This window comes from Rhopalosiphum padi, chromosome 4 (genome assembly GCF_020882245.1).
Source record: "Rhopalosiphum padi isolate XX-2018 chromosome 4, ASM2088224v1, whole genome shotgun sequence".
In the NCBI taxonomy this organism is placed as follows: Eukaryota; Metazoa; Arthropoda; class Insecta; order Hemiptera; family Aphididae; genus Rhopalosiphum; species Rhopalosiphum padi.
Window position 1 is genome coordinate 25,812,746 of NC_083600.1, and position 16,795 is coordinate 25,829,540.

The following is a 16,795-nucleotide window of genomic DNA, read 5'->3' on the forward strand; positions in this document are numbered from 1 at the left end:
AGTAACCACGCGTATTATAGTTACTTGCGTTATTTTCTACATTATTCAATTCATAAGCTCCAGTTCAGCTGTTACCCATGTTAATCCGTGCTATTATCTAAATCAGTCATTAGTGATCAGTGATTACCTTTTTATTATAATAATATAGTAAGGTAGATAATGTGAAATTATATGCTTAATGCCTAATTGTATTATGGTTTGATTTCTGACTATCGGTATCAAATATAAAAATTTTAGAAAATAAACCATTTTTATTAAAGTTATTTTCATTGAAAAAAATTAGTCGATATCGTTTATAAAAGCTTCAAATCCTGGAACTAATTAGTTTTTCAAAATCCAAGAGGAACGGATAATTTTAAACAAAATAAGTTATATGATAATAAATTATTCTAAAATAACATAAAAATAGGATTCGACCACTTCGACCTCAGCGTGTGTTAAACTGTTAAATTGCTTTTTAAAGATTCCAAGTATTCTATATAAAGTGGTATACAACAGTCGTGGGCGATACTATCCCATGAATATATATATATAATTATATATATACAGCGTAATAAATAAAAAATAAAAAATATTCTACAGGTACGAGTTACTGGATCCGTTGTTTAGAGATAAACGTGATCGACGATGAGATTCGTGCGATAAAAAGTGTCGTATATCGTCCCAATAATTTTCTTTTTTTTTTATATATATATTTTTTCGCCAGTTATTTAAAACCAGTGATAAAAGCAGTAGCATTTTAGATATAAATCATAAATATTCGCCTGCTGCCTTATAGTTCGCAACACCGGTTGCCGTCGCGATAGGTCATATAAATAAATAATATTATACCCGTCTCTTTGTTTTGAACGGGGAAAAAAATAAAAAGGTGAATAATATTATTACTATTATTGTGAATAACACGTACAATATTGATGTACAGATGTATGTGTAATATTAGTCAATCACGTTGATATTATATACGTACATTACATTGTTTACAGCTATCGTACCTACGATTTTATATTGTGGGTGTACACAATGTACAATAATATTATCATGACTATACAAACCATCATTGTATCTGTCATATTATGTTAAATGATTACATGTTATACACGTATAGACTGTCGTAGTTAATCTTATTCCGATTTAAAGGCGTCGTCCATATAGCAAGTAGCAACGACGACAAATTTGACGGTTTTAATTGAACGTTTTATATAATCATAATAATAATAATACAATCATAGCTATTAACTGTTGTCAGTTTACACAATAATTTATATAGTTTTAATTATATTATAAAAATAAAAAATAGATAAATCGTGGCTTAAGTTTAATAGTATATAAAACTATAGGGCTACTATACCATGTTTTCAATAAGTTTGGGAACTCTGAATAATTACTGTATGTATATTTTAATATACCTATATGGAGAAAAAACAGATAACACTGTCGTACATTTATAATGCAAAATATTTAATATCCTCATTAATTATATCATATTATTATAGTTTATCAGCCCCAATTAATCTATAAAAACCATTTCTAAACTTATTGAATACCCCGTATAATATATTAGTATATTTAATCCATTGGATAAATAAAGTTTATTGAAAACAACTGGATTATAAACTAAAACCACCCCGTTCAATAAAGTCGGTTTGAATAATGCAGTGTCATATATGTTATATGTACAATATATAACATATTTAAGTATTATTTTTTTTTTAATTTGAATTTAAATTTATATTTTTTAATCTTTACTCTATAAAAGTTTACGACTATAAAAGTATTTGTAAAGCAGTTTAATTGAGTTATTCTACACTGCGAATTTATTCTATGCTACTATAGTATAATATTAGAATACTCGTAATATTATATTGGTAAATAAAAATTATATCAAAAAGGAGCAACATAATTGCCTATACAGAACGCCGTCTTTTTAATTGTATTATAAATGTCTGCTAAAATATATTATACCACCTATATTTATCGTATCAGTAGTATTATATATGATTTCATCTCACTATGAAATATTTGAATATAAATATTGATTAATGTATACAACATTTACAAGATTCAAAGAATTCGTGTAATATTTAGCCACTTAAATACTTAATTAATATTTATTCAAAAGGTAAATAAAATTACATTTTTTTTTACTTTAAGTTTTGCCATTATTATAATGAAAAAACTTAGAAATCATTAAGATAATGTTTCGTTACTTATTTCTACGAAAAACTATTCACTTTTATGCACTATAAAATTAATACCTATTTTTTTATGGTTCTCTAAATTGTTGTATAAATTATGATCTAAAACTTTAAAAATTAATTAATTCAGTTGGATATTTAATTTTTTTTCTTATTTTTTTCTATAAGTATCTTTTTTAAATGCATATTAAATATTAAAAAGAATAATTTAAAATGTATTATTATATTTGGTTTTCACTAAAAATTGATGGTTAGCAAAATTTTAGTATTGGAATATTAAAAATTAAATAGAGAAGCCAGACGGAATGGAAATACCATTCAGCAGGGGATTACTTACCACAATGAAAAATAGTAGTATTTACATCAATATGTTAATATTTACATTTGAATGCACAGATAACATTATATATTGGTATTTGAAATACAATACTTTAAGTGGGGCTCGGTCAATACTATTTTTGCTGACATTTATTCAAAATGTTTCGGAAGTGGTTGTTGCAGTATTTCTTTTCAATTAGAATCCTGTGAAACTCGAAAAATTAAAAATACAGTTACCGTAGTAACAGGTACCGTTATTGTAGTTCAAAATATTCAGATTCAATTTTCGACTTTATGGACGTACTAACTCATAAGAAAGACTTGACGTTAAAATGTAAAATATTTTGTATTATTATTTACGTCGATGATAGGTATAAGTTCGGTGCCATTGCCGCGACGACGACAACAACGACGACCGGTTACTCTCTCTCGCTCTATCTCTCTCTCACTCTCTCTCGTTCTCTCGCCCACTCTCACTCTCTCGCACTCTCTCGGGGGACCGTTGTGGCCACGACGAGTCGCCCGGACCATGTCTGCACCGGTCCCAGTACAGTCTGAACGCGCGACGCGTGCGCACACAACACACATACAATACCGAATCGCTTCCCACCACCTAAGTACGATCCGACAAAGTCGCAAAATTTTTATTATTTTTTACAATTATTCATAGCGATCGACCGTGTATAATATCGCAATTTTTTCTTCCGGTACGCCGTGCCGCTGTGTTTTCGCGTTTTCATCGTCGAGGGTTGATTTTCGTCCGGGCGACATCGTTTTCGTTTCTAATATCGCTCGTCGACCTCCACTCGCAGAGCTGTAACGGACGAACCGCTGCGTCGTATCATCAGTTGCACGCGGTCGTCTTCGACAACAAATAATAATAACGTCCGTCCGACGAGCAAGTTTCGCATTATTATTTATTTATAATAAATATAATTTGCGCGGGCGACGGCGAACCATTATAATATTATACACACACTAAACCGGTTGTTGACCTCTGGCGAGGGCGCGCGGCCGAGCGCGAGAGCATCGGTGGCGGTGGCGGTGGCGGCGGCGGTAGCACCGTCGACGGCAGACGCGCCGCCGACCCGGTCACATCTCGGACCGCCGCCTTCGCCGCCTCCACCGCCTCAACCGCCGCAGATGTCGTCGGACTCGATCGCCGTCGCCGGGACAGCCACCGACGACATCCGCCACTACAGGCACCACCACCGTCATCATCACCACCATCACCTCCATCACCACGGCAAACGACATAAGCGACCACCTCCGCCGCCGTCGTTGCGAAGACCGCCGCCGCCGCCCGAGACTTTTGACTCGGCTGTGGCTGCCACGCGCGACACGCCGGACACCGCCGCATACCATCATCCGGTCAAGGTATGTAAACCTCTATCACTATACAGGATTAGGATTTATATACTCTTAAAAATATGTCGACATGATGGAAAAATGTCAAAAAATAGTATAAAAAAAATTTTGGCCCGCATTTTTGTTACAAGCAAAAAAATAAAATATATGCATTTATAAAGAAAACGTGTAGATAATTATAATAATAGTCGATAGACGATCACTGTTTATTAAAATCGAACACTTTTATTGATAAAAAATAAAACTAGTGAAAAATGATAAAAAAAAAAATGGGGTGAACGACATTTTGTAACCGCGCAACGTTAATAATCGGCACGTATTATAGTGGTAAACCTGTACGAAATCATATTCCCTTCTGATCTTTGGCAACATTTGCAACCGTGACTATAGAAAAGTAAAATCCCTAAAAAGCTATTTTACGAGTATTTTACCAGTACCGCCAGATCTTTTTTTTTTTACTATGGAGAAAGATCAATAGTCCGTCGTTTCCATTACAAATTAATTAAAAGTTGTAAGTTAATTTTGTAGACTCTAAAAACCACACACTTTAGATATATTGTAAATTAAAACCACACATATTTAGTATAGGTTAAAACCGCAAAATGTTCTAGAGTTATTCTATCCAAAAACCACACACTTTAAAATTAATTATATAACTTATAAATCTCGAAACATTTTTGAAAATTAAAATTGAAATAATGAATGATTGGAAAAATTCAAATAAAAAAATATATGCATAAAACAAATTAATTTAAAATTAATTAATATTAAATTAATTTTCAGTTTTATTGGGTATTTTTATGGTTTTACTTTATTATTGGAGTGATATATTTGAGGGAAGTCAAACTAGTCAAACCAAAAAAGTATGGGGAAAATAAAAAGTTTCGTAAAAAAAACATTACAAATTATATGAATATTTTCAGAATAAAATAAACAGTTTTATCACATTTATATGGTTAACACTTTTTTATATCAACTCAAGAAAAAACTGAATATTTTATTAGAAATTCCTTTGATAACTATAAATCGAGTAATATGTACGATACAATATTACGTTCTGTTCCAATATTCACATTATAATCCAACATAATTCACATCATAACAAGTAATATTTTATAGTTTTAAAAACAGAAAATTGGTGGGTGGCGAAATCAATAGGTATTATTATAAAACTATAATACTATACTTATACGTTTTATAGTCTTAAATAACAATAGGTATATAACGCTACGTCCAAAGCAGGAGGGTTAATACTAATAACTCTTTAAGCTTCCCTGGAATTACGAATTGTTCGTAACATCGTTTTATTTTCCTTTAAAAAAAAAAAAAAAAAAAACTATTTATGGTCCCACGTAGTACGAAAAAATTAAATTAATTGATAGTTTTGTTAAAATGTATTAATTAATTCATTTAATGTTAGTAGTTTTATGAAAAACAAATCAAGACCCAAACGTATAGCTGTACGATTTAATGTATTAATTACGAGTATACGAGTATAATTATATACTCGTAACATATTATGTTATTAGATGTAGATCTAATTATTAAAATTTTTAAAAGCACTATTTTTTTTATTTATTGAGTTAAATATAAATTGGTTTTTAAAATTGTAACAAATGCATTATTATTTATCAAACAATAAGTTCTTATTTTATGGTCAAAAATATATATTAATCCACCACTGCCCGTTATATTTGAACACAAAATGTATATATAAAAAAAAAATCACTCAATTTTATAATATTTTATATTGCTGGTAGTAATAATGCTCGAAAACCGACCTCTAAAAAAATTCAATATTTACCTATATTATTTTTTTTAGTTTCGTGTAGGTAATATATAATAATGCATTAATGTACATTATACATTGTATATTTAAATGCGTGTGCCGGAATCGTCGAATAAGGACCGCGTGTCTTCAATAGTAAATCTATTGTTTTCAAATGACGTGCTGTTGTCGCGATCACAATATTATACGTGCGTATATTATTATATGTAATGTGATTTATTGCGAATATAAAATTACGCCGAGTCTGTATATTATAATTGTCCACACATGCGCAGATGAGCGTGCTACATATTCGTACTGAAGTCATATACACCTATATTACTTGGCGTTCATTATAAATGTATTATATAAATATTGTATGTGCCGTGAGGGGAGCATAATAAATTTGACCGTTGCGGGAATAGTATGTTATTATGTGTCCGTCTGCAGTGCGCATTTATCCGTCGTGCGACGATAATAAAATGATATGATGTGGCCATCGCTTCTTTGTTCGTTGCAATAATATAATTTTTGTAAATGTTTGCACCTTTCTACATCATTATCTTCTGATTTCGTCTTAGCGGTTTATTTAAAAATAAGTTTTTGAGTGTTTGTAAAAATTGTTTAAAATATTTAAGTAAAAAAAATAAATTGTTTTATTATATTATTATTAACAGTTTTAAATGATTTGTTAGATTACATTATTATTTATAGTACTCAACTACAACAGTTATTGACTGTATGTTTATTGTTTTATGTTAATGTCATAAAAAAAAACAGAGAATTATAATATAGAATTCATTGATTCCGCCAGAACAGGTATATGTACATATCCCAACTGAAAACTAATTATAATGTTTAGTTTTTTTTTTTTAAATTAAAATTTAGTAAAAAACTTGAATATTGAAATTAAATGCATAATTATTTTATTCTTATTAGACACATATGGCGTTTATTATCTATTGCACCTATATATATATAATATATATATATATGTATTATGTTTTATGTATAGGGAGATACTGAGCGTTTGATCTTAAACGCGTGTATCAATCCTATTTAAAATTAATCAGAAAATGTTAACCAAAAATACGTACAATTTTATATTAATAATTATAATAGAAGATCTCTTATAAATTGTTAAACTATAGTTGGAAAATAAATAAAATTATTTTTATACATGCCCAAATAATTTAAAATATCAAAATGTGAGTAAAACTACGCATTAAAAGAAATATCCATTTAATACCCATATAATATTGTATACACATACAGATACAATTGAATATAAATTCGGCACTATAAGTTATATCGGACAGGCGTGCATAGGTGGGCACTGTCTGCACATATATTATTATTATATGATGTATGAAGGGTGTATCGTTAAAAATCATTGATTTCGTAGTTTTTTCGCTCGAATTTTTTTTTTTTTTAGTTATGAAAAAAAACTCCGCATAAAAAATTGATTATTGCATGTCGTATGTATCAATAACGTATGTAAAGCTATAATGTAATATATTTATATGCATTATACGGCACTAAATAAAAAAAACTCGGTAAACATTATTTAGTTATGCCGTTAGGTAGGTACTTCTTCAAGTGATAGTCAGGAAAACGACATCCCGCCGAGGGGAATATAAAATATTATAGGTGCCATCGAACGGATGATGATGTCATCTTAAATTATCTATCGCCCTACATATGTTTATATTTTTTTTTTTATTCTATATATCTTAACGCGTATTTTATAGTATGGGATAACTGATTAGGTACTGTTATTATTATCATTAATATTATTATTTTGTTTCAATATGCAGCTTACGCTATGCATTTGTAAAAACAATATACAACATTATTTAATTATATAGGTATTTATGTTATACATTTAAACGTACAATTTAAAATATAGAATTGTATGCATATACAACGGAGACTTGAATGCGCATTATCATATTATACACGAGTCCGAAATTCAAAATGTGAACTCCGTAGCTTTATTCGAAGGCGGTTCTCCAGTAAAAATCAAAAATAGATAATCGCATAAATCGTATTTTACATAATATATATTATCTTACTAAGAGTTAATTTAACATTAATTATTGTAATTTTTACAACACTATTTAATATTTCAAATAAAAGTTAGTCTTTCATAATTTGTTTTATTTTTACTGTCAGTATTAAATCATTTATATGTATCATGTCCTTATAATCTTATATAAATACAATACATCTGTATTTTATTTAAATTTTTTAACAAATGTTTAATCATTTAACTGACTTTTACAATAAATGTTTTTTTTAACGTGTTCAAATTGAAAGTTATACATCATTAGCACTCTTCGCATTGAAATGGCTACACTTTTTTACATATATTTTTTCGTCGTTCCCGTATACAATTATATAATCTATTAGAAATATAAAATACCAATATTATGATATGATATTCAAATTGTCTGAAATTGTATACGGATCTCCCTCACATGTAAGAAATATAAAATCATTCAAATATGATGAATATTTTAACTATAGTAGTACATAATAATATAAGGACCACAATTTATCGTACTAAAATTTGTTAACAAAATCAACAACTGTGGTATTGGTATATAATCATGATATTACGCAGGAATTGAAAATTGCAATGCGCTGACACAACGGCACAATAACTATCATAATGATATGTATAAAAATCAAAAATGCGAATATTTTGTATTCCGTAACACATATTAAAAATGACAAAAAAAAAAAACTTTAATGCGTACCTAGCTAAATCATAGTACATATCAAATTAATTTTTCCACAGTTTTACATTCTAAATTCTATAATATTATAGTATAATAATTTAGTGAAATAAATAATAATAATAATATGTTAATATAAGTTGACATACCTAGGTAGGACCTATAAGTCTGTTATTGCATTTATCATTATCAAGTTGTATAAAATAACTGTGTACCTATAGATATCTAAATTCCTACGCACTAACATTATTTCATGACAAAAAAAATTGTTAATGATGAGCATTATTCATTTAAAGTTATTTTATATTTGTATTCATAACAACTTAAACAATTTCTTCATAAAAACACAAAATAATAATAATAATAAGAGTTAACAGTGATAAATAATGGCATGTTTATAAATATTTATAATTAATGATACATGCAATAAAATCATCAGGAAACAAACTTAGATAATATCTACACACAACTATAGTAGTACACGTATCTACATGATTAATCCAATCTTTTTAACTTCAAATTTACTTATAAATAAATATGCCTTATTTAATAGAGATAAAATATGAAAATAAAATATATTTAATTTTTATTAACTTAAATTGTTTATACAAACTAATTTTCAATCACTTTTTCATTTTAAATAAAATAACATGTATGTAAGTATTTAATGTGATGAGTAAAAATTAGGTCATTTTCTAGTAAAGTCTATCCCATTAGATTATTTGGCTAATTATTATATAACTGCACTATAATATTATGTTAATGGATTGTATTAAAATCTCAGTTTTATTATTTTTAGATATTTTATATAGTTAATATAGTTAGTTCTTTTACATATATTTCTATGCCTGTGATTAACTATATAAGTAGCTATTTAAAAACAATTATTGTAAAATAATTTATTAAAAATATGTAACTGACAAAATGTATAATAAAATAAATATTTTACTCGGTTAGGTACCTATTATTGGATTTAAATGTTAATAACAGTAATATTATAATATGACATTTATATATAGTATTGTCATGATTAAATATTAATAATATAATGAATAGGTACAATGCTTACGACAAAAACTAAATAAAGTAAATACAAAAATAAAATAAATTATTAAAATATCAATATTAAAAAATATCATGAAATATACTTTACTTGGTAATATAGTCTGACAGACCATCTCCGCTTGTTTTTCATATACAATGAAATATTATTGAATTCAAATTTAACACACCCATTAAAATGACCCACTCAACACCTACAACTGTACAGGAGAACGGTAGACACTTGTCCTAACCCACCTATTTTTGCTTGACATTTTTTAATTTAAAAATAATTGCCCAAATATTCATACAGTTTTAAGACATAATATATTTTAAATTAAAAAATAAGTTTGAGGTAGTTACCAAATGAATATACTATTATATACTGGTTGGATGACGTTTGAGACTGTTGAAAGATAATATGAAAACAATTTAAGACACACAACTTATTTAAGATAAACAACTTATCTATGTGAGCAAATGTGGTTTTATGGTATATTTTTCTTTAGTTCTCGTAGTTATTTGCAATAATGACACAAAAGAAGCCCTAAAGTTGTCGATATAATTTTTAAAGTAATCAATTTCCTGTTTTACGTACATTTATTAAATAACTTTGAAATTTCTAGCCTATAAAACAGTCTACAACAAAAATTATGACGTCGTGAACTATTAAAAAAAAAACCTAAACAATATTTTGTCATAACTCATGTGCTATGCGGTCACATAAACTACGCTGTACAATAAAACCTAATGTATGTCTGAAAATACATTCAATACCAATAGATTTTCTAACATTATCATCATAAACAATTAATTATGTATTATATATTTAAATTTATATTCATAATATTTATCGTATTGTATAATAACATTTTTTTCGCATTTAAAATTAATTACTAACATAAATATAATATACTGAAACAATCAAATAAAAAAAAAAAATTAATATAACCGATCGTGCCTCAGTAGTTATACCCATTTAATTGTTTACTTTTGATATTATAAAATATTTAGTATTCTCTATTTCATAGTGACTATAGGTACTGAAACACATTAATTATGTAGATATTATGTACCTACACAAAGATCATCATAGTTAAGATAATTGTTTTCAAAAATTTTTACCTGTAAAATTAAAATAAATAATAATAATAGTTACGTTAGATGCAAGAACGCGGGTGCCTAATAGACTTACGGTGAGTAGTATAATTGACTAGGTACTAGGTAGGTAGTTACCTATACGTTTAAAAATATAAAATATATTAATGATCCGTAAGCGTTCGAAAATACAAACAGGTTTGTTCTGGTTTGTTTATTTATTCTTATCCCACGTAAATAATATATTATTGTAATACACATATACATATATGTGTGAACTGTGAACAGAACGTTAGTGACGATCGCTATTCGGTCGTCTTCTGTAAGTTCGTATTATGTGTCTATAAGTCAATGAGTGTGTAATTATATTATATTTTATTCTATTCTATGCTGTGTAAATCATTAAACGTACTCTTATTCGCGCTAAGATTTATTTGTTTTGTTAATTGCCATGAACCAGATGACATGTCCGGTGTCCACTGAATCAATGAGATCACGAATAAAACTATGTGTTTGTGTTATGCTAATTCGTTGTGTGAATATGCGATTTGCCGTAAGAGAAAAAAACCGTTTCCTTTTAAATAATTGTTATTGTATTGCAGTCGTTGGGTCTCGACGGTCGGAGATTATATATTATTTATAAGAGGAAGTCGTACAGGGGCGCGGGGTTTGTAGTCATGTTGTCTTCTTGTGTCCGTGTCTATGTTTATGTCTCTCTCTACTCTCTATATCTCTGTCATTCAAAAAAAAATTGTATGGTAAATAATTATATTATACGTATATAATCGTAAATATTCTACATTCAAATAATTTAACTCCACGCTGAAGTCATTTAAATTAGTATATATCTGTATACTGCAGTATATATATAATATAACTGTTTTATTATTTTTTTTTTTTTTACTCATTTAAACATTTTTAACTGACATTTAATGGATTTTGAATTTGTATGAGATTTTGTTTTTAAAATATGTGCTTTTAGAAAAAACATTGTATTTTTGTATTATTTTTATTAAAATTAGGTACCTTACCATGACACTAAATATTTCAATAATGAGAGGAATCGAAATTCTAAATTTTAAAACGACGTTCAAAAGTATTCTCGATGATATTATAATTTATACTTACTATAGTAGTTTCAATAGTAGCATAAGTCACTCATGGTTCTACGAGGGGTCGTTGTCGATCAATTTCCTAGCAACACAATCTATTTAGTATTCCGTTCATTTTATTATGTATATTAAGCCGTTTTAATCGTCTCATATTAATAGTTCGTCAACTATACATAATATTATACTTATAATTCTTATCTTTTTTTTAAAAAATGAACGTCAGCGCAACATGTATATTATACCGTCCCCATCTACAAAATATACCTATTATTAAAATTTCGATAAAATTCCATCAATAATCCAAGTAAGCTTTTTTCTTATTATAATATTATAATTTGTAATATGATAATATCACGACCGATGAAGCGAATATAATTACCTGCATGGCTGCATGTGTATCACTGCGTGTACTCATATATCATATTTATATGCCTTATAATTTACCAATCATATTATTATACATAATACAATAGCACTCTATACTGCATCACAATATACAAACAGTCTTCCCATTACAGGAGTATAGGGATGCAGGAAGTTGCAGCGGATAGACCAATACACAACATGCTTAATGTGTGTTGTGATACTAAATATGAACGCTATATATGAGGAATAATGGTGCCAAATAGACGATTTTTAGCCATACGAATCGAACCAAATTAATTTTGTTAAAATCACAATTGTTTACCTAATTGTTTTTTTTAATAATTTTTCTCTGTTGTTAGAGGAACGACGGATAAATTCAAAAAATCGCTCTTCTAAAATACCTACCAATAATATACGAAGTTTATAATCAATATTTTATAAGAGCTATTACGAGATTTTCTAGTTTCTACTACCATAACAATTATTGTACGTGGACTGGAGCGCATTGATGAATACAAGAATAACGCGTGAGACATAACGTCATAAGTGTGCAATCACGGTACAGTGCTCTTAGTAAAATAAATTGTAAACTTGTAACCTATAACCTTGCGCCTCTAATATATACGAGTACATATATAAAATAATGTGAATGTTTAAATTTCATCAAGCAAGTGGATTCAAAACGAGACAGTGTACTATAATAATTATTTTTTTAATTTTATCGACATCGATCGATTATCATATGCAATAATAATAATAACTCTCATAGATTAATCATACACTATTATACAAGCTATAATTTATTGCCCGTAAGCAAACAGTAAAAAACGAAAACAATCGCATTATCGTTTATCCTTTACACTACATGGCATAATGAGTTTATGCGTGTATATAAACTGTAAATTATAATTTCTACATGCTCTAGTTATAAAAACAAACTTTATTAGTATTATTTTCAATCTATATACTATAATAATATATTATAGGTATATGATATAATATATATATTTTGTATTAATATTTTTTTGAATAAATTTGGATCGACAACTATTTCATTTTCATTACACATTTATCCATTTTCATAAAATATTATTATAAATAAATAATGGCTTTTTATACCGTTTTGCATAATTTTGTGCTACGTTTTATACTCTTTTAAATAATAAATTAAGATTAGAATCACCGAATTTTATAATGACGTTAAATTTGTTTTATTTGTTGAGGTTATTTCTACGAGCATTTTTAACTAGTACCAATCTATCAAATTAAGTATATTACTATAATATTAGATTAAATACAATTTAATATTATATAAGCCACGTAGTAAATATTTTTAAAGTAAACACATATTTTCTAATAAAATGTTTATACTTTAGAATTCTGTCTATTGTACATTATTACAATATTATTGTAGATATTATGTCTAGAATTGTACGCACGATAATATTCCTTATAATATTATTATATTATTCTATGGTAACAGAACATAAATATAATATCTTTTGTGGTCATATTCGATTGGTTCGCGAATATTTTCTTCCAACATTATCTGCGGTCGTATTTGATATTAAAATATATTAAGTAGACGATGACCGAGAAATAGATTAATAAAACATACCTATTAATAGTTTATATAATTTATTTATGACGTAACGTATCGCCGGTACTAGTATAATGCGTTATTGCCATTGGCCAAATCAAATAACAAGTTATAATTTATAATAAAAGACTGAACCGACCACGCATTGGTATTATTCTATACACGTATATTATAATAAAATAATAATAATAACAATATATTATACTCGCTATTCAATGTAATATCTGGCCCATCGTCAATAAACGCTGACATTACGATGTGTATAAACTGCACGTGTATACATCAGCATGCTTTTTCTAGTAGACGATATTCAAATTTATCTATCACTCATAAAACCAGTTCATAATCAATCGTTATAATTGTTTTTGTGTACGTATTATATTGATATATCTAGATAATTAGTATTAGTTGTCACTATAAAGTGTATACATTCAGAAAATTCTACGAATGATCTACAACAATCTAACGTAAAAATTAACATTAAAATAAATTATGCATTATATAGTATCGTTACTAACAAATGCAGTAACAAATATTAAACATAAAAACAACTTAGATGTTTGTTACGTAAAACTAAATGTTTTTTTTTTGTTATTATTATTTCCAAAGCACCCGTCATAGATGTTTAAAGTCATTCCTAAGAAAAAATATTATTTTTAAGTTTTTTTTTTTGTATAATTTATTTATATAAAAGCTCACTGGGACGCGTGCATATGAAAAATGTAACTAAATATAAAATGTATGAAAAAAATGAACATTAATAGTACAATCAAATATAAACTTACAACGATTTCATAATAATTTATATGCAGGTATAAAATGTTTTTTTTTATATACATAATTTTTTAAATCTGTTACAATATGAAAAATAAGCTTGATTAATATTTAATATACAAATAAATCAGCACAAGAATAACGGCTTGAAATACCTTCCTATCCATTGGAAATATTTCGTCGGGATAAAAAAAGTATAATTTGTAGGTGCCGTTGCAGTTTTTCAAGTAACAATTTGATTTATCAAATTATTATTTCTGTTTGATTTAATTTTATAATAATATAATTATAACATTAAAACAGCTTGAGTAAGTCCCTACTCAAAGTTATTTAAATTTAAAATACATAAAATATATTATATATTTACTAATGCTAAAATACATGTAGGTACCTACCTATAAAGTTGCGTTATTGGTTATTATATTGCATGAACACAACACATTCATGTGGCATGTGTAAAATATTATTAATTAATATATGTTTTTTGTACGCATACAATTCGTGGAAGGTTGGTAACGGATCAATTTATTTTTAATTTTATAAGTGCATATAATAAACAGTTCAGGTTCCAAACGATTTTTTTCGTCGGTCGGTACGCGAAAAAACTCGTTTTTATCGATAATGTGCACGCATGCCACGTGGACATCCAGAGCGAGTGAAAAAAATTGTAAATTGTAATTTTTTTTTTCAAACCTAGTAATTAAATTACATTAAAGTAATTTTAAAGTATTAAGTTAATTTCAAATTTTAAACATAGGTTGTTTTTAACTCAACTTAGAAAAATGCATGATTGGCATATATATGCGAACCATCATGTGGATATTGACATATATTCTACCAATTTTGACTGAATCATGAAAAATTAATTTACCAATTCTATATGAATTATCTAAATATGTAAAGTGTTTAAATATATATTATTATATATACATAAATACAATATACATTTTAACTACTAGTTAGCTTATAATACAAAATTAAGAACAATTTTTTTTTTACTTCAGAGATAAACACAAATGCCAAAGTGTATTTTTGTCGGCATCGAAAATATAAGTATATCATAACCTCGTTTTGCCGATTGCTCGAAAACATCATTCCACTAAAAGGCGTATTTGCATCATTGGTGATAGTTAGATTTATAATAACATTAAAATATCAGCAATCCTGTATTATTATAAGATACTATATACAGTTATACACAATTCACAAAATGTAAACTGATAAATAAATAATTGATAGCGTATGAAAAATTGAAAACTATTGACTCCAACGGTCTGGGGCCCCCTAGCGGTTGAACAACATATTATAATAATATAATAGCTGTATTTCGTTGTTACTCTGTAGTCTGTACAATGTAAATTATAATAATAAATAACATATAAGTAGGTACGTTGCACATTCTTGCGCATACTGTCATCCTTGGTATTATTTTATCAATAAATCGTCTAGAAAAAAACAGCAAAAAAAAATTATGGCTTCTGTAGTGGTTTGTAGTTTATTTGGAAAAAAACGTGCAATAAGTAATAACAATACTTGATTTACATATTATGTCAAAATAACTTGAACCACCAAAAATTTAATTTTGTTTTATTTTTATTTAAACGTTACCCCTATAACGAATAATAAAGTATCATTTGCAACATAGAAGCACATAATTTGTTTTGATGTTTACTTACATATAAATAATGAATTTCAAAACCGCCCGGAGAAATCATAAAACATTTTTTTCTAAAATAATAGTGGCATACTGGCACGTGTTATAAGTTGTCCTAGCGCCTCATTTATTCTTTCAATAAGTATACAATATACAATATACATGCGCGACAGAGGCATATTTAGGGGGGCGAAGGAAGGGGCAATCGCCCAGAAGGCCAAATTGTAATTATTTTAAAGTGGCACCGCGCCAGAAGTTAAATTTTTAGAGTTTAAGTTTTTTTAGGGGAAAAAATGGCGCCAAAATCTTAAATATGCCTCTGATGCGCGAAGAACCTAAAATCAAATAATAATGTCATAAAATAACAATAGATAGAATACAAGCATAATACGTAATAAATAATAATATAAAACCTGTTTCGATAAACTTTATAGCACTATATAATAGTAATAATTAATAAAAAGTAATGTACTAATGTAGTATGTAAATATATGTAAATATTATAGAAGCGTTCTCAAATCTTTTTTTTTTGTCTATTTTATTTCTTGTAAATTGTTTTGACATACAGCATAGAATATAGACACTTCAATAAATGTAAAAACAAATTAATTGATAATAAAAAAAAAATAGACTATAGACACGATAATACTATAAGTAAGTTAAGACGTTTTGCAATGTGTTCCGATTCGTACTGAGTGGTAGTCGTGTGGGCGATAACAGTAAATAATAAGATATATCGTGTTATTAATATCATTATGCA

At 27.4% G+C, this 16,795-nt stretch overlaps 1 protein-coding gene across 1 annotated transcript in view; it reads left to right on the forward strand.

The window, feature by feature from the left end:
* The first annotated feature begins 3,073 nt into the window (after positions 1-3,073).
* The window catches only part of LOC132929250 (EGFR adapter protein-like), a 139,554-nt gene continuing 125,832 nt past the window's right edge, over positions 3,074-16,795 (forward strand). Inside the window, exon 1 of the mRNA XM_060994452.1 lies at positions 3,074-3,890. Coding sequence (XP_060850435.1) covers positions 3,657-3,890 — 234 coding nt within the window. The 5' untranslated portion in view covers positions 3,074-3,656. The remainder of the gene's footprint in view (positions 3,891-16,795) is intronic.